This window comes from Rattus norvegicus, chromosome 14, assembly GCF_021556685.1.
Source record: "Rattus norvegicus strain SHRSP/BbbUtx chromosome 14, alternate assembly SHRSP_T2T, whole genome shotgun sequence".
NCBI lineage: Eukaryota > Metazoa > Chordata > Mammalia > Rodentia > Muridae > Rattus > Rattus norvegicus.
This window is the reverse complement of record NC_141547.1, coordinates 43,027,147-43,052,004: the sequence shown is the minus strand read 5'-3', so window position 1 is coordinate 43,052,004 and position 24,858 is coordinate 43,027,147. Positions and strand designations below refer to the sequence as shown.

The 24,858-nt window shown below is 37.7% G+C and overlaps 1 protein-coding gene across 5 annotated transcripts in view; it reads left to right on the top strand.

Annotated features, from left to right (window-relative positions):
• The window catches only part of Ube2k (ubiquitin-conjugating enzyme E2K), a 60,459-nt gene that overhangs the window by 20,988 nt on the left and 14,613 nt on the right, over nt 1-24,858 (top strand). For 3 of the 5 annotated variants that reach the window (NM_001106006.1, XM_087582515.1, XM_087582517.1), the window contains 3 exon segments: nt 5,041-5,134; nt 12,036-12,094; nt 22,854-22,936. In NM_001106006.1, the coding sequence (NP_001099476.1) occupies nt 5,041-5,134; nt 12,036-12,094; nt 22,854-22,936 (236 nt within the window). 5 annotated transcript variants of the gene reach the window in all.

Below are 24,858 nucleotides of genomic sequence, written 5' to 3'. Positions count from 1 at the left end.
GCAATCAGTGCTTTTAACCTCTGAGCTATCTTTCCAGCTCTAAAAATCTTTATTTCAAACAAGCCATGGCGAATAGAATTTTTCTCTTCCATCAATTTGCTGGTCTACTTTCTCTTCCTCTTAGACAAGTTCTCATTATATAGTGGAGGCTGGCATAGAATTCACTGTCAGACCCAATCTGGTCACCCTCTTGTGTGAGCTTCAAGTGCTGGCTGCTATTGTACCTTTGAACTACCATGTCCATCCTAAATTAATAGTTGTTTCTCCTGGAGCTGAACGGATGTAAATCAGTGGTAGAGTTACCACTCTACTTGATAGCATGAACATGGGAAAATGTAGCTTAAAATGAGGAGGACTAAAGTCTCATGCAATCACTAACTTTTCTTTAGGGCACCAGAAAATTTATATTTTGAGGGTTAAGCAAGATCATATGAACAAAGTTCAGGTGAGTTCAAGCTGTATGCAGTTATGAGGACAGCCCTTGTCATGATAATGGAAACATGATGGGTAATCTGAAGTAAACCCACTCCTATTTACCATACCCGGGAGGAGCACAGAAGCACATTCCAAAACAGCCCATGTATTGGAGGAACAGCTCACAAGACTCTTTTTTTTTTTCTTCTTTTCGGGGCTAGGGACCGAACCCAGGACCTTGCGGTTCCTAGGCAAACGCTCTACCACTGAGCCAAATCCCCAACCTCAGCTCACAAGACTCTTGAGGTGATCCTTATACTTCTGCATCTCTAGTGCCCGGACTATAGATATGTATTACCTAGCTCATGTTGATATTTGGATTAAAGTTTCATTTTAGAATAGACACAAGTAAAGTGTATGAAAATTTTTTTATTTGTCCTCTTCTGACCTCCACAAGCACCAGACAAGCAAGTGGTACACAGACATATGTGCATGCAAAACACCCATATTCACAACAACAAATACTGTATTTATGAGCTGGTAATGTATCTCAGCTGGGTAGTGAATGCTTACCCTAGCAAGTGCAAAGTCTTGCTTTGATCTTCAATAGCAAATATAAATATGTTTATATTTGTATGTATGAAGGCACACACCTAAAACCCCAGCATACACTCGGCTGAGGCAGAAAGATCTCCACAGGTTTGAGGATGACTAGCAATACGTGGAGAGACTATGAAAGAACAGTAATAGCATATCTGCTACTTTGCACTCAGCATTGCTATGTCAAGGATTGCTTTCTGTACTTTGTTTTTCTTTCTTCTCTGGAAATGTATTAGAAATCTGTCAATCTTTTTTGGGGAGTTGTAGAAGGGTAGTGTTGGGATTTGAGCTTGTGCCTATACATGCTCTATACCTATTCTCAGACTCCCTTTTCCTCCTTTATTTTTACATTTGTGTGTGTCTGTATGTATGTGTACGTGTGTTTATATGCACATGTGGGTGTAGGGAGATAGGAAACAACCTGTCCTAGTGTAGGGGTTGTTGGTTCTTTTACCATGGAAGGTCTAGAAATTGCCACATTTGGTGGCAACTCCTTTTATCTATTGAACCATATGATATGGCTGGCCTTTTCCTGGCAAACCCCCCCCCCCCCCCATTTTCTTCTTTTAGATAAGGTCTATGTAGTTATGTAGTCTAGGCTGACCTCAGATTTGCTGTGTAGCTGAGGATGATCTTCAATTTCTGATCCTACCCCTTCCACCTCCCTAGATTGGGGATCATACTGAGCCAGGACTTCATGCCTTCTAGGCACTCTTACTGAGCTAAGGGCTGGGCCCAGCATTCTGCACTTTCTCACCAGCAGTATGTTTTATGCTGTTTTGCTCTCTCTTAATAGTTACATTGCTTACTAGGAGCTGTATCTTTTTTTCATCTGCACCCCCTGCCCTCCCCCCCCCCCCCAATACCCCCTTTGCCTTAGACAGAGCTTCTCTGGCTGTCCTGGGACTTGTTATTAGCTTCAAACACGAGAGTGCCTGCTACCTCTGGTTCCTGAGTTGCTGGGATTAAAGGTGTGCACCACCATGCCTGGCCATCATTTTGTGTTTGGGCCTTAGTAATACTTTGTAGATCCAAAGGAATGTCAGAAAGACCCAGACTACTAGAAGTCCTTCCTGCCTTGTGCTGACCTGTGTTAGAAGAAAATTATAGAAGAACAGCTTTGCAGTTGTCCTTACTAAAGATGTGGTGCCAAAAATAACACACTGAAGGTTTCGTGCAGAAGCTACACATTGTTTTGTTTCTGTTTTTTAGAAATTAATGTTTCCATTCTTTTTTTTTTTTTTTTTTTTTTTTTTTGGTTCTTTTTTTCGGAGCTGGGGACCGAACCCAGGGCCTTGCGCTTCCTAGGTAAGCGCTCTGCCACTGAGCTAAATCCCCAGCCCCTAATGTTTCCATTCTTAAAACCGAAGTGAATTATAAAATATTTTCTTTTTCTTTTTTTTTTTTTTTTCTTTTTTTTTTTCGGAGCTGGGAACCGAACCCAGGGCCTTGCACTTGCTAGGCAAGCGCTCTACCACTGAGCTAAATCCCGAACCCCATAAAATATTTTCTAATGAAAGACTTTTTGTTTGTTATTAATCAAAGATAATGTTTGCTTACGAAACCTGTTTATTCTGAAAAGTGCTGGTGACATCTGTATTGTGCACTCAAGGGTCTTGGGATTGATCCCAGCACCTCTACTACTACCTTTTTAAAACAACAGCAACAAACAAGCAAATAATTTACAGACATATGTTATTAAAATGATTGTGTGACAGGCATTCTCATTTTATACTAATAAAATTGAGAGTTAGTTACAGTTTCAGTGACATACCCTGAACTAATAAGACAAGTCAATGGCAGAAGCAGGATTCAGCATACATTTGACTCCAGGGGCCATGCCTTCTAGTAGTCTATTCTCTTGCTCTTGTCCACGTTTCCAATGACATTTTAAATCAATTTGTGTGGGTAGTGGGAGGTTTAGATTATGAAGTAATTGGATGTTTAAATCAAACTGTGAAGATATAAAGAGTAATTATTAACTTGATAAAAAGTTGAGTTGTGAAAAATTCTCGTTTTTAACTTCGTTTTCTTTTTATCTTTAGTTATCTGCAGATAAAGACCTAGAATGTAAAATGCTTTATAATGGGATTCATCCTGGTGATGGTATTTTCTTGAGCAGATTTAGTAAATCCTTCATATACTACTAGTATTTTTCTAGAGTGAAAAAATTCTTTTTTTTTTTTTTTTGGAGCTGGGGACCGAACCCAGGGCCTTGCGCTTCCTAGGTAAGCGCTCTACCACTGAGCTAAATCCCCAGCCCCGAAAAATTCATTTTTTTCACCTCTGAATTATAATTTGGGTGAGATATGGACAGATATAAGGACAGGTGTAAAAATTGACAACTATTTACTTAGTGTTTTACTAATCAGATACTTGGGGCAGTTGCAAGAAAGCAGTTTTCTAATTTATTATCTTTTCTTTCAAAAACAACTCTAATTAGATCCTTTAGTGTTGAAGCATTTTAGAGTTATTTACTTCATTGTACACCGGAGAAAATTGATTGTGGGATGCTACGTAGTAATCTTTGAAAGCATTGATAATTTACAAGATATTATTTTGCTTAGACATTTTAGTGGAAGAAATGAGGTATGAAGATGATACTTGTGACTGCTTAAATTGGTTGCTAAAATTCAGTTTCACCTCTAATTTTTGCTTCCAGTTTTCCTAACATTCACTCTTGTACACAATGGATAAGATATTTTTACTTTTACTAATATATACATTTCTTTCTCCACCACAAATACAAAAGAGTGCTAGTTTCCTAGGGCATGGGAAGCTTCTTGTGCATATTTACCATTAATAATCATCTTTTGAATGTTTTGGAAAAAATGAGATGCTGACATCTCAGAATAAAGATTATTAAAGAAACCAGTACCCACTGGAATATTTTTAGAATACATAAAAGTCATGTCTTTATCTTGTGCTTTTATTAAAATATTATGAATGATGATAACATAAACTTGGATTTTGAGTTACATTCTGTTTCTATACTAAAATTATTATATAAGAAGGTAAAACTGATTGGTTGTTTTTATTAGAGGTGAAAAGAAGATGCTAAAGACCTTAAATTATAGTCATCATTGTCCTGTCCATTCACAAGGTGCTTCTAAAAGCCAACAGTATACGTCTTTGTGACCTTCCTTTCATAAATGTAGGCATGTTACTGACATAAAAATAATGAATTCATATATAAAAATTTGAACATTAGGGGTTTAGTTTTAAATCGAGAAACCCTGGAAATTAGGAGTGTTCAGAGTGCTCAGTATGACCAATAAGATAACAAGAGAGGCATGTCTGTCAGCAGGAAGATCCTGTAGAAGAGAATGCTAATGTGAGTCACACTGGATGGTTTTCTGAGTTATTTAAGATCACCATGACTCTTGAGGATAGCCTTTCACACGGTTATGATAAATGCTTTGAGAAGCATTAAGTGCAAAATAAGTAGATACAGGTAAATTTAAATTCGGTTTGTGTTAGTTAGAAGGTAGTTGTCACTGAAGTAAATAAATCTGAAAAGTAAATAGACGGCATCAGAAGATTCTCTGGGGATTTAACCGTGGAAAGGAATGCTATGCCTAGACTGTTTATCATTGCAGTGGGTGCTACAGTAAATCAGTTAAATATCCAGAGTTGTTATGATTAACTCAAATGGGAGTTTATGGTCTAAATGGCTTTACTAACCATAAATTTTCTGGCGACTGGGCAGAGACAGTGTAGAAATAGCATCTTAGCAGTTAATAAGCATGCATTGAATTGACCAACAGAAAATAATTTGTCTCTAATAAAATTCTTCTGAGTTCAACACACAATTGCACTCTTGTTCAAATTGGTACTATTTTATTATAAATATGAAATTAATATTTTATTTAAAAGTTTTTTAGGCTTTAGAAAAACATAGACTTGTTTTCCTAAAGTAGATAATCAAACATGAGAAATGGGTTTTTAATTTTTAATAGGTAATATTTTAAAATAGGCTTTCTTCTTGTTGGTATAACTAACATTTATTTTCTGTTTATTTTTAAGACGAGCAAAAATCAAATTAAAGTAGATCTTGTAGATGAGAATTTTACAGAATTAAGAGGAGAAATAGCAGGACCTCCAGACACACCGTATGAAGGCAAGTACTTTTTTCTGTATCAAAATATTGTGCTTATTAGAACTTGTCTGAGACACTGAGCCAGAGTAATCCTGAGCATCTGTCAATAAAATTCATGGAAGGTAATTTTACTGGTTTAGGGCCTACTGAAGTTTTTAAAATGATAAATTTTGACACTTAACTGGACTGGTTTTTCTTACTGTGTTTCAGCCAATTTAAAAATATTTTCTCAAATACATTTACCACAGCTAAGTTACAGGTTTTATAGGCTAGAATTTAACATTACATATGTCTTATTCTACTATATTGTAAAGCTTTTTTATCTTGTTACCAATTCTGTTGTTTACAATAACCACATTTTATAGCATAACAATATAGAATGTTAAGCCTTGATATACTCAGATACTCTTGATATGGTTAATAAACCTTGTCTTAGCATTTGATTAATAAGGTGTTGGTTTTGCTTTTAAAGTTTCCCCTCCCTACTATTTCCTATTTCATTTAGTCACATATTTATATAGTTTGTTGCCTAAATACTCAATTTTCCTTATTTAAAACCATTTTGAGTGATTATTTTAAAACATACAAAAAAGGAAATAGCTTTGTTGATTTTTCTATATTTATAATTTTAGCTCTTTACTTTAGAACTTGGAATTTAAGTGTTTGGCTAAAGGAAGAAGCTAGTATTTGTATTTCTTAGACAAATCTTCATTAGAGAATATATTGCAGACTTGGGTCATGAAGGGCAACCATAGCTTTTGCATATTACATAATGACTATTACTATTGGTTTAATAGAGAGCATATGGCCGTATGTAGTAGCACTTCCTTGTAAGAGCACTACATGTATTTTCTCATTCAGGTTTTACCTAATCTTACAAGGTAAGTATAATAACCCCTGTTTAATCGACACGCTTGAACTTAGAGAATTTAACTAAGGTCAAACACGTAAGTTGAACATGGGGTTTGGACTACCTGTGACATACTTCAAAGCCTATGCTTTTAATAACTTTTTTAAAATAACTTTTGTTTAAATGAGGATTCATGAAATGGTAAAAATGGTGCTTATGGCTATTTTAAGTTGAGTGCTCTCTCTAATCTGTAGTGAAGTTCAGAAAACTCAATATTCTTGTCAATTTTTGTTTTCATTCAAAACCTTAAAAGATCCTAGAGTATCATTAGACTATCATCAAAAATTCTATTTTGTTGGTTTTTGAAACAGGGTTTTTCTTTGTAGCTTGAGCTGACCTCATACTCTCAGCAATCCCCCTACTTCAGTTTGCAGTGTTGGGATTACAGGTGGGAGGCACTTTTACCTGGCTTTCATCACTCTGATTACCTCTACTCGTTCCCCTCTGCTCTGAATGTTTGAGGCCTACGCTGTCCTCTGACTGGCTGCTGTGGCTAAGGCTTGTCCTGAGCTCCTGCTCCTCCTGCTTGCATTTTTCATTGGGTGGACTCACAGCCACAGCCCATAACCTCAGGGCACCAACTTATATTGCTAAGTATTTCATTGTTGTACATGTTCTTATGTGAATTTTTGTTTTTTTAATATATATTTTAATATTTATTTATTTTATGCATATGAGTACACTGTAGCACACCAGATTCAGACACACCAGAAGAGGGTACTAAATCACATTACAGATGGTTGTGAGCCACCATGTGAATGCTGGGAATTGAACTTAGGACCTCTGGAAGAGCAGCCAATACTCTTTAACAGCTGAGCCATCTCTTCAGCTCATGGTTTTGTTTTTTTAATAGGCAGAATTTCACTGTGTAGCCCTGGATATCCCAGAACTCACTAAGTAGACAAGGCTGTCCTTTAATTCAGACAGATCTGTCTGTTCCAGGTACTGAGATTAAAGGCATGTACCACCATACCTGGCTCATTTAGTTCTTTTGACATCTTTTAGTGGAGAAGGTCTTTATTATCTTATAAAAATTAAGTGTGTTAGTAGCAAATAGTGTTTTGATCTCCTAGCTTCTTTAATGGCAGGTATTGTAATTGTATCTTTCTATCTATCTGTCTGTCTCTATCTTCTTTCTTTCTTCCTTTCTATCTTTCCTTTCTTCCTTTCTTTCCCTCCCTCCCTCCCTCCCTCCCTTCCTTCCTTCTTTCCTTCCTTCCTTCCTTCCTTCCTTCCTTCCTTCCTTCCTTCCTTCCTTTGTAGTGCAGAGGATCCAATTCAAGGTCAAGGTCTTGTGTACATTTCCAAGCAGTTATAAACTGAGCCACACCCCAATCCTATAATTGTTCCTGAGTTGCTTTTTCAGATTGTTCAGACTTTTTTTTTTAAATTTATTTATTTATTATATACACTGTAGCTGTCTTCAGATACAGCAGAAGAGGGCATTAGATCTCATTACTGGTGGTTGTGAGCCACCATGTGGTTGCTGGGAATTGAACTCAGGACTTCTGGAAGACCAGTCATTGTTCTTAACCACTGAGCCATCTCTCCAGCCCTTGTTCAGACATTTTTAAATTGCAAGAATTATTATTATTCTAGAGCTTTTTCAGCAAACTTATAATATATAGGGACCCTCTTAAGCTCACTGGGTAGAATGTTTGTTACCTTTTTCGCAGTGCTGTATGAACTTCTAAACATTGGATAATTTTTCTTAGAGTAGTTAAGATAAAACATTTCATTTTTGCTAGAAACAAGTTATGTATGTGCTTATTTATGCAACATTTAAAAATAAGGCTTATTTGTTTTTATAAGATTTGAGGCATGTGCTTGAAGAGTAGATTATTAACACCTGTTTTTAATCGTTAAACTGTTAAAGCTATACTGAAGAAAAGTATTATTTATGTCATAAACTTACATATCCGTCCTAATAAACACAGGTGAATGAGGGCTCGCTGGGTTATGTTGCTGTTGTTGGTGCTTGTGTATTTATTTACCCTTTCATTTCTTGCTGATATTGGGAGGTGAGTTAGGTCTGTTGAATGTAGAACACAGGAGTAGGAGCATGCTGGGCAAGCTCTCACACTGAGCAGTATCTCCCCACCCTGCTTTTGGTTTTGGTATAAATTTAAAAGTATAGAGAAAGCTTACCTGTAAAATATTCATCCATATTATCATTTAAAAGCAATTTTATGTTGTATTAAAAATGACTAGATTTGGGGTTGGGGATTTGGCTCAGTGGTAGAGCGCTTGCTAGAGCGCAAGGCCCTGGGTTCGATCCCCAGCTCCGGGAAGAAAAAAAAAAAAAGAAAAAAGAAAAAAAATGACTAGATTTTCAAGGAGAATAAACGTGAGAAATGGAGTTTTCTCAACTTCCTTCTTCTAAATAACCCAGTGGGTAAAGAATTAATTTATTCCTTTTTGCCTAAAAGTTCTTTCAAATTTGTTAGATTCAAATGGGCAGTACAGTAATTCTTGTCTACTTCCTTTATTCTCTTTGGAGGAAGTTAAAGTTCACAATTGTTTCTCTGGACATAGTGGCTCTTGCTTGTAACCCTAGCAAGAAGCTGAGGACTGCTATGAATTCCGGGCCATCCGAGGGTACATGACTCTCAGATATGTCTTAAGCTACAGAGGGTCGTATTTGAAATACCCTACCAATCCCAACAAGATAAGAGAAAAAAGTTGGTAAAATGTTTAGTTAATGGGAGGCTATTCTTAAAGTTGTGTGGAGTGGTACATCTGTAAGTTAGCTGTTTAGGAGAATGGGATGGAAGGACTACATGAGTTCAAGGCTAGCCTAGGTAACATAGCAAGACCTGGTCTAAAACAGAACAATAGAAAATACAAATAGAATTAAAAACACGTATTCTTTTTTTTTTTTTTTTTTTTCCTTTTCTTTTTTCCGGAGCTGGGGACCGAACCCAGGGCCTTGCGCTTGCTAGGCAAGCGCTCTACCACTGGGCTAAATCCCCAACCCCAAAAACACATATTCTTGAAGAGGTCAGTATTTTATATTGAAGGTTGTTGTGTATAAATAATGCTTATAAAAGTCTCTTAGCTGGGGCTGGAGAGAGAGATGGCTCAGTGGTTAAGAGCACCGACTGCTCTTCCAGAGGTCATGAGTTCAATTCCCAGCAACCACATGGTGGCTCACAACCATCTGTAATGGGATCCAATGCCCTCTTCTGGTGTGTCTGAAGACAGCTACAGTGTACTTATATATAATAAATAAATTAAAAAAAAAAGTCTCTTAGCTGTTCATTGATGAGGGCTACTTGTTTGGCCATGGGCTCTTGGGATGACATTGCCCAACGACAGCTGCCTTCAGTGCTCTGTTCTGTTTGCAAGATGAGATCAGTTAGTGGTGCATTTCTCATATCCATTGCCAAGCTAGAAATCATTGTGTGTCATGACTGATCCTACAGTGATCTTTTTTTTTTTTTTTTGAAAGTTGTTGAAAATTGACAAACCAATGTGGCATGGAGTGGAAATCAGATTTTGAGGATTCTACAGTCTAGTTGTTTAAATAATATCTTTTTTTTTTTTCTCTTTTTTTTCGGAGCTGGGGACCGAACTCAGGGCCTTGCGTTTGCTAGGCAAGCGCTCTACCACTGAGCTAAATCCCCAACCCCTTAAATAATATCTTTGAACTCTCAAATTGCTCCTAAATTTTTTTAAAGCATTTAAGAAGGAAGAGCTTTGTGACATAATAAAGATGCCACTCTAAAGTTTGCTTAGAAAAATGAAAAGAATCTTAGAGGAAAAGAAGGCCGTGTAGGCTACCCCACATGTGTGCAGGGGTCACTACCGTGTGTGAAGGGTAGTCTGGTTTTACTCTCACTTTTAGTAAATCTTCATTGTTACTGCTGAAAAATAAAGATGATTCCACACATTATAAACAAAATGTCTGTATTTGGAGCTGTTATTCATAATTCTTAGTATAAATGGTCATCTCTATAATTAGAGATTCTCTTAAGTACTCTGACCTGTCTTCCTTCTGTTCTGACTGCTTTTCTTTACACTTCAGTATTGCCATGTGATTCAGATATCTTGTTCAAGCCATATATCATTTGACCAGGGATTTTACCAAAAAAGAATTGTAATCAGAAAGCTGTTGAGGGGGCTGGAGATGGCTCAGTGGTTAAGAGCACTGGCTGCTCTTCCAGAGGTCCTGAGTTCAGTTCCCAGCAACCACATGGTGCCTCACAACCATCTGTAATGGGATGAGGCCCTCTTCTGGTGTGTCTGAAGATAGTTACATAGTATATTCATATACATAAAATAAATAATTCTGGAGAAAGCTGTTGAGGGATGAGTATGATACTGCATTCCTGTAATCCTAGCACTTGGAAAGTTGAGGCAGGGGATTTGCAATTTTAAGGCCATCCTGGGCTAGATAGTGAGACTTTGGGGTGTGTAAGGGAGGGGAGGTAGTTGTTGCTTGAAGAACCTAGATGAAATGTTCGTTTATTTATTTATTTATTTAGATCTAAATTCATACATTCATAACAGTGGGGTATGGTAAATTTGGAAGGACCCCTGATACACTGATAATAGTTCACTACTTACAATTTTCAGAGCTAAATATTGATGATAGTAATGCCAATAGCACATTTCTTACTATGTCTCTGCACATGCATATGAAGGAACGTTACCATAATGAAACCTGTCATGGTTGAAATGAAACCTAGCTTAAGTAACTCATTCAGTAATGTGACAGGCTTTTTATTTTCATCTAGTTTATTTTTTGATTTATAGAAAAGGCTCTTAGTTTCATGTGTAAGATTTTCAGTAGCACAATTTATTTCCTATCTCTTTCTTTCATGTTAATGGTTTTTGAAATCTAGAACTGGGAGGTTTATTAGAGGTAGAATTTGGGGATGGAAAGTGGAGAGAAGTGTTTGAAACTGGCTGGCTTTGACCCCTCTAGCTCAACAGGGTTTTCAATCAGGAGATCTTCTAGCCTCCCCATACCATGTGCTAGCTTTGTAGGAATGTGCTTTTGCAAGACTCTCTCCTTTACAGTAGAAACGTGGAGTTATAGTTTATTTTAAATACTTTACGTTGTGAAACCCTAACAGAGCCTCCCTCCCCAAATGCCTGATTAACTTCTGGTTCTTTTATTATTTTCTGAGATTCAAGTGCATACATTTGAAACAGTGGAGAAAGGTAGATTTGAAAGGACCCCAGATAATACTTAAAACTTACATTCAGAACCAAACAGAATAATACCTTCTGTTAATACAAATTATTGTTAGTTAGTACTTTGTAAAGTCTTGAAAGAGGATAGTGTTGTGTCTTGTTCTGTTTCTTTTGTTTTTTGACGTTATTTTGAAAATTTAAATGAAGTATTGACATCTAGTTTAGAAATACAAGTTGATGTTCTTTTCCTTTTGAATCTGGCTTCTCATGTAGCATAAACCAGTCTTGAATTTTGTATGAAGCCAAGGCAGGCCTTGGGTTCCTGGTTCTCTCTCGTCTATACTGTCCAAGTACTGGGATCACAGTTGTGTGACACAGTGCCTCACTTAGGGGATAAATGGGAAGATAGAGACCTTGTTGGAGAGAACTGACTAAGAGTTTTCCTTCTGTTATTGATGTATCCGTATCCCATGTCTCTGTACTGTCTTTCCTGTAATTCTTTGCCTTTTCTTTTCCTCTTTTAACCTTCTGTTTTCTGTCAGCATCTCTTACCAAGTGAACTAGAGAAAACAAGACCATTGAGCCTTACGCTACTAGTTAGTAATGAAATATTTAACAATGAGTTGTCTGTAGAGTTAATGTATTGTGTGTCTTTAGCTCTGTTACTATTAAACTAATATACAATGGAAGTTTTGTGACGTTTTAAATTTTCTTATAAAAAATCATGACTGATTATTTTGGGATTTCAATTTTCTCAGTACTCAATGCAAAATAATACATATTTTGAAACAGTTTTTCAGTGTGTTTGATATTAGATATTGAGTTGAGTAGCATTCTTAAATTTGTCCCCCCACCCCCTTTTTTTTTTAGGTGGAAGATATCAACTAGAGATAAAAATACCAGAAACATATCCATTTAACCCCCCTAAGGTATTGTAAACCTGTTTTTGTGCATGGAATTTTAAAATATTTTGTATTTCTTAACACATCTAATATACGGATATGTATATAATATATGAATATTAGTGTGCTTTAGTACTTATTAAAGTTACAACTTTCTGAATAAATAATGTGAATAAACTTAATGGACAAAATTTCAGGCACGGTTCAAAGATTTGCTTCTGAAGTTAGAATGAAAAACAGTTTGCTAAAGGTAACCATTGATGGCTATGTATTGGAGTGTAATTTGTATCTCTTAATGGTCCAAATATTATCTTCAGGAAATTAGATGTGTAGTCAGATTTAGAGAAAGGTTCTCACTTGCTTTAAATAAATACTATTTAAATAAACATTAAATTTATTTAGAGAGTACTTGAGGACCAGGAATTGGCTAGTTCATTGGTAGAGTACTTTTCATGTACGTGCCAGGCCTCAGGTTTTATTTGCATGACTACCAGAATGGGAAGGGGGGAAAAATGAGAAAAAACTATGATAAAAACAAAGATGTTAAGGACATGTGCTGAGAAATAGCAAGACTTACGTTCTGTTTTTAAAAAGTTTCATTTATTCCTGTGAGCTCTATGCCTTCATGACCACCAGAGGAGGGGACTATATTCATCACTGATGTCTGTGAGCCGCACATGCGGGAGCTCCAGTGTTCTTAACCACGAGCCGTCTCTCCAGCCTCTCTGCATTCAACTTTTAGGAAGCCCACATTGTAGAAGGGGGAAGCCATTACTTCAACTGTGATAAATATTGAGAAAGCAGATGTTATTCTAGAATTGTATGTAACTTAATTGACTGGATCAGTTTTTTTAAACCTTTACATCTATAAGCATTTAGTCATTCAAGTTGATTACTTCCTTGCTTTGCCTGTCATATGATTAGCTGTCCATCTTTGTCACTCCTACTCAATCCTTATGCTGTTTGATAAGTGTTCTTAAAATGCTGGTCTTCTTTCTTTGCTAATAGTGTCAGAACTCCTTATCCCGGCACCACAGCTTCTTACAGCTGGATCTCAGTTTCTTGTCTACCTCTGTCTTTTTTATCCTCTTCATCATACATGGGTCTCATTTCCAGCTGAGATTATTTGCTATTTGTAGATAGATGCCTACTTTTGTATACGTTGTGTTGCTTTTCACTTGAATCTTTGTCTTTATTATTTAGAATTCCAGTTTTCTTTTGAGCAGCAGTACACCTTTTTCAGCTTTCACTTAAAAATGAGTAGATTTTTTTAGTTCATTCTTTCCTTCCATCCATCCATCCATCCATCCATCCATCCATCCATCCATCCATCCAGGATCTCACTATGTAGACCAAACTGAACTCAAATTCACAGGGATCTACTTGCCTTTGCCTTCTCACTTTAAAGGCATCTAAGCCCATATAAAAAACACACACTGCAGATGTATTAATTATCAGCCATATGTCTAGATTGGGCAGTCTAGTACTATACTGACTTACTCTCCAGCAAAAGACCCTTGCTACTTGTGTTTCTCCCTACATAATTTTCAGGTCCATCTGGGCTTGCTCTTCTCCATCCTCTCCTCCTCTCTACCTGTGTTCATCTCCCCCCCACCCCCCCAAATCCCCAAGCCTTCAGGCACACCTTTCCCTTCCACTGCCCAATCACAAGCTCTAGCCCTTTATTGACCAGTTAAAGTGGGGGGAGGGGGAGAGTTGACATGGCATTACCTGAGTGTGCCATCACTACTTGAGGAGCCAGTATTAAAATCAGAATATAAATAGCACCAGTCCAACTCACTACATGTCATCATGTCTAGTTAAGATTTCAATTCATTTCTAATTATTTAGTTATTTTTAATTTCTATTTTTAGTTGTGTATCACTGTGTATACCTGAAGAGGAGTTGGGTCTGCCAGAGCGTGAGTTCTAGCTGGTTATGAGTTTTTTTAAAAAATGTGTGTTTTGCTTGCACGTTTGTCTGTGCACCGTGTGCATTCAATGACCACAGAGTCCAGAAGAGGTCATCTCCTGGAATTGGAGTTATAAGCTGCCATATGGTTGCTGGGAATTGAACAACCGTTCACAGGAAGAATACCCAATGCTTTTAATCTCCAGATATCTTGACTGCCCTCCATTAAATGTTGTTTTTTTTTTTTTTTTTTAAGATTTATTTATTTCATGTATGTGAGTACACTGTAGCTGTCTTCAGACACACCAGAAGAGGGCATCAGACCTCACTTCAGATGGTTGTGAGCTACCATGTGGTTGCTGGGATTTGAACTCAGGACCTCAGGAAGATCAGTCAGTGCTCTTAACCACTGAGCCATCTCTCCAGCGCCATTAAATGTTTTTAATCTCTGAGCCGACTCTGTACTTGCCCCCTCGCTCGCCCCCTCCTGTTTTTTTTTTTTTTGAGACAGGGTCTTAACAGTTGTGACTTGCTTGGAAATTCCTATGTATATCAAGTACCTCAAATCCCAGAAGATCCATCTGTCTGTGCCTCCCAAATGCTTGGTATAAAGGTATACATTAGTATACCTTGCCTATATTTTTTGTTCTTTTTTTTTTTGGTTCTTTTTTTCGGAGCTGGGGACCGAACCCAGGGCCTTGCGCTTCCTAGGTAAGCGCTCTACCACTGAGCTAAATCCCCAGCCCCATATTTTTTGTTCTTAAAGGTTGTGTGTGTGTGTGTGTGTGTGTGTGTGTGTGTGTGTGTGTGTGTGTGTGATGCTGGGAGTTGAATGCAGGGCCTCCTGCACTCTAGGCAAGTGATCAAGAGCTACATCCCTGTCCCGTTAGCCTTCTTTAGATGGGTTATTCAGCACTATTAAATAATTGACATTTTGTGTATCCATGCCATCTACCCCCAGTTTTTCCAAAAGTGAAATATATGTTCATTAAACAATAATTCTATAATTACTTTCAGCTTTTGAAAAATCACCATTTAGCTGGTCATGGTGGCACATACCTTTAACCTCAACCCAGGGGAGGCAGAAGGAGGTGACTCTGAGTTCCAGGCCAGCCTACTCTGCAACAACTAGAATTAGATTAATAGAGGAGTTCCTATTGAAATAAAACAATTCCTCACCACCACGCCCTAAGAAAGCACAGCAAAACTATTTGTATTTTTTCAGTGTCTATGAATTTGACTGTTCTGGATACCTTGTATAATAAGGCAGATCACACACATTTTCCTCCTTGGTGTCTTCCCATAGTATTTTGCTGCTTCTGTTCATCCATGTTGTAACATGTCAGAATTTGCTTCCTTTCCGAGGTTTAGAGTGTGTGCATTGTTTCATTCATTTATGTACATACTCTGCCTTGTTTATCTTTTCATGTGAGCGGAGTTTTAAAACTTTTTTTTTTTTTTTTTTTGCTATTTTCTGTGTATATAAAAACACTCTGTATATGCAAGTTGTCTGGATACACTCATTGGTGTTTGTTAAAGGACAAACAGAGAGTTGTTTCTATTTCTGCTATTCAGGGCCCAGGGATCAAAATCAAGTTGTAGGACTTGGTTTGGTAATACGTTTGGTTTGTCCTCTGACCATCTGGTCAGTCAATGCGTGTTGCAGTATATTTGATCACATTGTGAACCCTGAGGTCGTGTTGTTTACTTGAAAAACCTGTTTGTAATGGCAGTGTGGCTTAGCCTTAGCACACACCTTTAATTCCTCTGGCTTCAAGACCCACATGTCCTTAGTTTACACCTTTATTCCCAAACCATGAAGATAAAGTTAGTTTGTTGAAGGAAGCGATGATGTCTAGTTGAGAGGCAGACCAAGTGACAAGTCAGAAAGATTTGACAGATAGGATATGCCCAACTCTCATGAAAGAGGAGCAAGGAGCTACTTAAGAGAACAGTGCAGAAACAGAAAAGGAGAGGAGGCAGTTTTACTGGAAGAGTTTTTCAGAGACAGATTTAAGAGTGAACAAACTAGACACAGGCGAAGACAAAACAAACCAGAGAATGAGAAGGAACCAGAAGATCAGGACAGATTGACATAGTTTGAGGCTAAGCAGAGCAAACAAAGTCAGGGTGACAGAGGAGTCAGATTGAGTCTATCAATTTGGAGAGGAGTCTGGGCCAGAACAGCTGAGTTGAAGCAGCCATCCAGAGATCAGAAATCACAGGAAAGGGTGAGCTTAATTCAGCAGTGAGTCAGGGGCTGAGAACATTCTAGGTCTTGGTAAGATTGTAAGAAGACTAGCAGCTTCCAGAATAGGGCTACATTAGCAGACAGAGGCAATAAACATAGGATAAGACAATTACTTCAGGAAAATAAAAGTTACTTGTGGGTTTTTTTTTGTTTTTGTTTTTGTTTTTTGTGTGTTTTTTTTTGAGACAGTGTCATACTGTGTAGCCTTGACTGACCTGGAAATCATAAAGATCTGCCTGCGTCTGTCAACTGAATGCTTGGAATGAAGGTGTGAGCCCCACGGGTTTTGTTTTGGGGGAAGGGCTCTCCCTATGTTACCTGTTCTGATACTGAAATCCTAGACTAAAGTAATAAGCCTCTGGGATAGTTCATAAGGTTTTTTTTTTTTTCCCCAAACAGAAAAGGAAGAAATGAGTATTATACACATTGCATTTTTCAGTACTAATATAATGATGCTCATAACTGATATTAGTTTGTGTCAAGAATTTTTTTCCCCATTTCCTATCACAATTTTAGTTCTCCTAGGTAAGACAAATTAATTAGTTAAGAGGTTAACTAGTATCCAGAGTCTAAGGATTTGGTAGTCTGTATGTTTGATAGGGACAGACTATCCTTCTAAATGATCTTAGTGCAGAAGGAGTAAGAACAAAGCATCACCACCCCACCTGTGTCTGAGAGAGAGAGAGACAGAGACAGAGACTGTGTGTCTGTGTGTCTGTGTGTCTGTGTGTGCCTGCTGTTCAGACTTGGAGCTTGATACTTTTGCAGCAGTTGCTTCTTACCACTGGCCCATGTCCTCAGCCCTTTGCTTTCATTTTCCTTTTATATTTTTGTTATGTTCAGGCTGAACAGGGGGCCTTGTACTGTTCCCCAGGATTTCTTCTTGATATATAAAAATAATTTAGGAATTAGATACTTGTTGGCTGGGGATATAGCTATTTGAAACCCCAGTTAGTTTGAGCAACTCAGTACCAGACTAGCCAGTATAGCTGTTCTGGCACTTGCTAAACGTGTATAAGGTTCTGGGTTTGACTACTACTGATACTACCAAACAAGTACTTGGTATAATTATACTAAGTATTTTAAAGCTTGCTCCTGTCTCCATTTTTGGGCAATCTTTGACGTGTAACTTAGGGTCTTACAAATGACAAGCAAACAAGGTATCATTGAATCCAGTTGTATACATTAATACTGTGAATTATACCAAGATGTTTTGCCTGCGTTGTCAGTAAATGTTACACAGGAATTGCACAGCCATACGTTTTTAATCACAGATGAGCACTCCTACCTGTAATTTATCCTGTGTCCAATCACAAATTATGAGTGTCAAATGGAAATTTTTAGAAATTTTCTAATTTAAAAATAACTTCTTATAATACATTATTATAACTATTTTATTTTGTTATTAATGCTTACTGTGCTTAATTTACATATTTAACTTAATAGTAGTATGTAATAAACAGAAAGTATAGTATAAAGTAGCTAAAAAGATGGCTCAGTGGTTAAGAACTCTTGTTCTTGTAGAGGATCAGCTTTTGCTCTGTAGACGAGCTGGCCTTGGAGATTCACCTGCCTCTGCCTCTGTCTCCTGAGTCTGCTCATCCATTCCTCACCCCCCCTAAAGGAAAAATTAGTGATGAGGGCTGTGAGATCTTTGCATGTCCTTATAGGGCTGCAGGAGTAAGCAGAGGCCTATACTATGAGCAAAAGTTTCAGAAAACATTGATTCCTTTGGTTTATCTTAAAATGGATATAAGATTTTTAAATTATTATTATTTTTGTTATTATTATTATTATATCATTGACTAGAAGAGTAGAAAATAATTGTTTGGTCAAAAATTAATAGAAGGGATTGAGGTCTCCAGTGCCCTTCTGAGAGTCAATTACAGTTATATTAACAAGGGGAGTAACCTAATCAAACTACCTCAGTGATTTCTTTTGTTACAGATTGAAATTTAGGGTTTTTTTTTTTGTTTGTTTGTTTTTTTTGAGGTTTTTTTTTTTGGTGGTATTAAGACATACCTTTTTGTTTTTTGTTTTTTTTCAGATGGGGTTTCTCTGTGTTGTTCTCTTATTTGTTCTGGAACTATCTCTGTAGACCAATCTGGCTTTGAACTCACAGAGATCTACCTGCTTCTGCCTACAGAGTTCTGAAATTAAAGGCATGCACCACCATCACCTGCCAAAGACAAACTTTTAATCTATGAGGCAGGCAGTGACTGCTTTACAATCATTTTATGTGTCTGGGTGTTCTATTTGCATGTGTGTGTGTGCCTTTGGAAGTAGAAGACGGTCTTTTTATCCCCTGGAGCTGGACTTAGACAAAGTTGTCAGGAGTCTGGGGGAGTGTGTGTTTTAAACACTGGCCACTCTTCTAAAGAACCTGGCTCTGAGTCCTAGCACCCACAGGGTGGCTCACAGACATCTGCAGCTCCACTTTCATGGGTTCCAGTGCCTTCTTTTGGTCTTCCTGGACACCGGTGATATACAGTGTACAGAAATCCATGCATACAAAACATCCTGATACATTAAAATAAAACTAAATAAAGATCCACACCTTTGGTGACTTTCTTTAAACGAAGTTCATTAAAAAAAGAACCATCTGCATGTTCAGAATTGAACCTAGGTCCTCTGGGAGAGTGTGTCCACTACTATGCCCTTTCTCCAGCTGTGAAATTGAGTATTAAATACCAATACTAATCTTTAATGAGTGGGCCTACTTGTTTTAATTAATGGAATATTCCTTTCCTTTCCTTTCCTTTCCTTTTCTTTTCTTTTCTTTTCTTTTCTTTTCTTTTCTTTTCTTTTTATGTATGTGAGTACACTGTCGCTGTCTTCAGACACACCAGAAGAGGGCATCAGATCCCATTACAGATAGTTGTGAGCCACCATGTGGTTGCTGGGATTTGAACTCAGGACCTCTGGAAGAGCAGTCAGTGCTCTTAACCACTGAGCCATCTCTCCAGCCCCCGAATATTTTCTTTTGTATGAAGTATTTTCCGTTTTGGAGTAAATGTGATATTACTTAAGGTTTTTCATTAAACTTAACGGGGGAATGGGGAACTTGCATCTAACATGAATAGAAGCCATGGTATTTGTTGAGTGAAATACTAAGGGAAATGAAGACTGATTATAGGAAGAGATAAGAATGCTGATGCTGGTTTTTTCTTTGTATATACAGTATTCAGATTTTCTTGTAGCAGATGAACACTTCCTATAGCTACTGAGTTTAGAATTTCGTGCCTGGTGCTAATGCCTTGTTTTCATATAAGGATAAGAAGACTTGAATTTTTTCATTAGTATATTGTAGCACTAGAGTAGTATCAATCACTTAAGTGTTTCTTCAGAGTATGATGCAACTAAGAAGCATTTTTACTGTACTGTTTGCTAAAATTGTGTGTTTATGATGTGTATATGTGGAGATCAGAGAACAACTTTTCCATGAGTTATGGGGATTTGGACATGCTTTCCGGCCTCAAAGCACAAGGCTTGTTGTTGTTGTCATCGTCGTTGTCATCATCATCACTATCAAGATTCTCATGGGCTGTCCTGATGCAGTCCAGCATTTCAGGTCCACAGCAGATGGAGCCCTGTGTTCCAGGGCAGCAAAAGCTGCATAGTGGGACCAAAAAACCCCCCAAAGGGGTGATGTTTGTCTGTGTTGACCCTGTTGACTTTAGGGACATGCCTTTCTCTGCCTCCCAGTTACTGGGATGGAAGGTTGGATACCCCCACATCTGGCTCAGCCAGCTCATCATCTCTCTCTCTCTCTTTCTCTCTCTCCTTTTTTTTTGCTTGCTTGTGTTGACACAATTTCTCACTATGTACATCTGGCTTGGCATGTAAGCCATGCTTGCCTGAACCTCTGAGCAAACCAGCTGTTTCTGCCTCCCAAGGGTTGGATTAAAGCATGATCCATAACATCTGGCTTTTTTTTTTTTTTTAACAGATTGGGATTAAAGCATGTGCCATATCTGACACTTGTTTTTGTTTTTGTCCAGAGAGTCTAAGGTAGCCCAGGCATGCCTAGAACTCTCCATAGCTGCCCTTCAGCTTGTAACCCTTCTGCTCCTAGGGTGTGTCATCCACCTGGCTCTAGGTTTTGCTTCATCCTGCCAACCTTTTTTTTTTTTTTTAATTTTTGATACCTTAGTTTAGGACTTATAGAAAGGGGAGAAATGGTGGCATGGAAAGCACGGGGACAGAATGCAGAATGCTAGTGTGTTCAACGGTGTCTCATCAGTGTGCCACTGGTGGGTGTATGGTAGATGATAATCAAGTGTTTTTGGGTCAACTCAGTTCAAAATTATCTGTCCCAGGAATTTAGAATGTCAGTATAAGAATTCATTTAACAATTTTCTTGGTCCTATTCACTCCTTCATTCTGTACATGTATTACTTCAGGAAGTAATATATAAATGACTTTCCTCTTTAAAAAACAAAGATACAGTGCTGTGCAGCATAGCTTAGTGATTAGAGGTCTTGCCACTAGTGTTCCCTGGGTCCTAAGTTTGAGACCCAACACCATGGCTCTGCACTGCCTACAAGAACAAGATGAGTTAACTTGCCTAAACTGTACTCCAACACCTTTGTAACAATTTAAAATCCTTTTTTACAGAAGTTAGTCATGTTAATGCAATTTAAGATCTCTCCACCCAGGAATCTGAGTCAGGAGGATCCTGAGTTTACGTTCATTATCTTATTAAAACAAAATAAAAATACTATTATTATTATAAAAATATTATTTTATTCTCATTGAAAAGGATGAAACACTTCGTGAATACAAAGCAGCTGGGTATGCTAGAACTCACCTTTAATCCGAGCATCAGGGAGACGTGGCAGGCAAATCTCTTAGTTTAAGCTTGAGGCCAGCCTAATCTACATAGTGAGTTCCAGGCATATCAGGGATACATAATTAGACTTTGTCAAGAAATAAATAAGTAAAAATTACAGAATGCTGTGCTTTCCTTGAGTTATTACCATTAATGTTAGCGATTATTTGATGTCTTTATAAGTTTAACTTATTGACTGGAAAGTTGTTGCAGATTTAGTGCTTATATCTATCTAACAAAGAAATAGTTGGCTGTAGGGTGGAGAGATGGCTTATTAGTTAAAAGCTCTTATTTTTCCAGAGGACCTGAGTTCAGTTCTTGGGACTCAAGTTAGGCAGCTTACAATTCCTGCGCGCACGCGCGCGCGCGCACACACACACACACACACACACACACACACACACAAATAAGTTAGTTTTTTTTTTTTTTTAAAGAGATGGTAGGTGGTGGTTGCACATGTCTTTGCTTCTAGCACTTGGGAGGAAATCAGATCTCTGAGTTCAAGGCCAACCTGCTATACTTAGTGAGGTCTGGGGCAGCTGGGGCTAAACAGAAAAGCCCATCTGGAAACAAAATAAAAAAAAATGAGAAAACAAACAAATAAGAAAATGGTTAGTGTGCATAGCTTCACTTCACGTTGCTGCATTTGACAGAGCTCTTGTTCTCTGTGTTGACAAGTTTGCCATAACTGTGTGTTTTCAAGTGTGAGACGTTTAGTGTTGGAGCTGCCATAGCCAGTGAGTGCAGGCAGAACTTGTTATCAATCAAAGACCAGTAGGGCAGAAAAAAATGTAGTTGTGAAGTCACAGGTATACAGGGAGAAGGAAAGGGTGCTGTGAAGAGCCTAGGGAGAACTGGTAGGTGACGGAAGCTAAAGGATGAGCTAGTATAGGGAAGAGGCAGTGTTAGTGAGTCACAGCACGCAAAAGTCAGGAGAAGTAAGAAGACTTGGATAGGACGCTGAGACCACAAGGACGATAGAAGGCGTATGGACCCTGGCTGTGCTCTGCAGCCATGCTAGTAGTACGTCCTCCCATTGAGTGAGTGAGCCAGGCCTAGCACAAATAGTCAGAACTGGAATGAGCATTCTTTAGAGGATTATAAACAATGTGCAGAAGGTAGAAATCATTGAATACATTGAAAATGTTTATTACTTTATTCTTAAAGTCCTGGCTGGTATGGACTTCCTTGCAAACCAGGCTGGCCTCCAATTCTCACAGAAATCTCTCTGCTTTTGCATCCCCAGTGTTAGGATTAAAGATGTAGGCTACTACACTCCCCTTTTTTAGTGGTGTTTGACACATTGGAGTAGGTCTTCAAATATTTGTTGAATCATCTAGAAATGTTTCAGAATAATTCGTATAGAAAAATTAGACCATTATAAACCTTTTGTGCATACACACCCGCTTTTCTTTAAGCCTGGTTTGGACCTTACCTTATACTTGTGTAGGTATCATTATCTATTTGATTTTACATGATATTGTAATATAATGGATTTTATAGTCTATAATTTCTCATATCTAGGGTAATACTAGATACAGAGTAAATATCTGATAATTTGTTTGTTTGGATGTAGAATGTACATTAAAAACATTTGGCCTACTGAAGAGTTTTTACTATATGCCTTCTTGGAATAATGTCATAAAAGTATGTCATGTCATATATCTTGGGACATCATTTCTTCAAGGTATATTCTACCTTATTGGGTTGTTTGTTTGTTTCCTCTTTTTTTTTTTTGTTTTTGTTTTTGTCCCCCTTATTACTTAAAAACTCAAGTGTGCTTTATATTCTAGGTCCGGTTTATCACTAAAATATGGCACCCTAATATTAGTTCCGTCACAGGGGCTATTTGTTTGGATATCCTGAAAGATCAATGGTAAGAGATCTCTGAATTTGCTTTCTCTTCTCTGTCTCATAGGAGAACCAAGACTATAAATGTTAAGTGTTACATTCCAAAACATAGGTTATACCTTAGGCACTAATTTATAAGTTCTCTTAAGTACACCGAACATCATATTTTAATTGAGATCACGATAGCTCTTTAAATGGATACATTTTTAAGTAATATCAAGTGCTAATTTTATATTTAAAAAATCTTGTTTCATCTTTTTATTTTGGTAAATTTCCTTCTCTGTTATCTTAGAAAGGTATTTATAATGGATTAGAAATGTAAGTTGAAGCAGTTATCTTTAAGATAAAATACAGGCAAAAGTTGTCCAAAGTTGTATTGATGGAATATGGTTAAGGTTCGTAGGTGTTAAGGTACTTTTGCAAGGTACTTAGGTAAAGATATTTTCTTTACCTAAGACTTGTCTAGTTATTTTATTTTGCATATTTTGGCTTTTGACATGCGCGTGTATATGTTTGTGTGTGCATGGGTGCACATGAATACATGCTCACATGTATGAACATGCTACAGTATGTTATGGAAACCAGATTGCAACCTGCAGGCATCTATACTCTGCACTTTGTTCTCAGGGCCGATCTCAAGGTAGCAGTGGGAAGCAGCAAGCACCTTCGCTGGCTGAACGCTTTCCCTGGAGTGCACTCCCATGTTTGCATGCATGTGCTTTCGCACACTGGTTTTTTTTTTTTTTTTCCTTTTAAAAGAAGGTTTTGCTGTGGAGCCCAAGCTAGGGTTTGAACTGAGCCTCTCCTGCCCTACCCTTAAGAGTATATTCATCCTTCCTGTGGCTATTGAGTATTTAAGAGTTCCTGTTTTTGTAGCCATCAAATTTCAATCTCCCTTCTACTTGCACGGCTGTGTGGCTATAAGCAGATTTGTGTCTTTTAGCTTTCTCATTTTTGAGACGAGGCTAATGAGGTACACATTGGCCTTTGAGAACTTGGTTTTGGATCATGTATGGATTTTAGAATGAAGCTGGTACTAATTTTAGCACTAATTAATCTGATGGTGTTAGGTATAGACATAAATTTGCATTCATAATTAGTATAGAATCTTATTAGTAGAAAAACTGTCCAGAAGTACAAAATGAATTCAAGTAAAGTATTTCACACTTGTGACTCCAGTGCTTGGGAGGCTGAGGTGTGGTGATTGTAAGTTAGCAGATAGTCCTCACTGGGGAAACACTGCTTTGAAAGGGGAAAAAGAGAAGTGACATCATCAAACAAAGGGAAATAGTTTCAGCCTCTATACCTTCATGACTATTTGACATCGGTGCACATTTGCATGTTCTGTTTGCTTCCTGGATGTCCATTGCGGGTTTCCTTGTTTTTTCATAACCTGCTAGTTTTTTCTGTGTCTCCTGGTTCTTTGCACATGAGGATCTGCAGAGAATCCAGAATCTTCTTTTCCATCTTTGCTACTTGATGAACTCTAATTTCATATTTTCCCAATTACAAACTGGAAAGTTACCAATATTCTTCCTATTTATTGCTATTTATTTTTACATTTTTAAACATTGGTGGATTTGTGCATATGTAAGAGCATGGAGAGAGCAGAGGACAATTTCTGTAGTTGGGACCCCCTTAGTACATCAAACCTGGCAAGACTTGGTGGCTAGTACTTCTATCCGTGGAACCATCTTGAGAACACATAAGTATCTTTGTTACATTCCAAGCTCGTGCTGACGTCTACTTATCTGTATTTGAATTAATAATAAACATTTTAAGTGTGTTAAAAATGACCACCTAAAACCTGCTCTTCTTGTGGTTAGGGTGCATAGTTTTTTTAAAAAAATCTCAGCATTCAGGAGGCAGAGGAGAGATGCTCAGCAGATAAAAACAGTGGCCAACATCTTGGGTTGGTGTCCCAGTACCCACATGGTATAGTGCCGT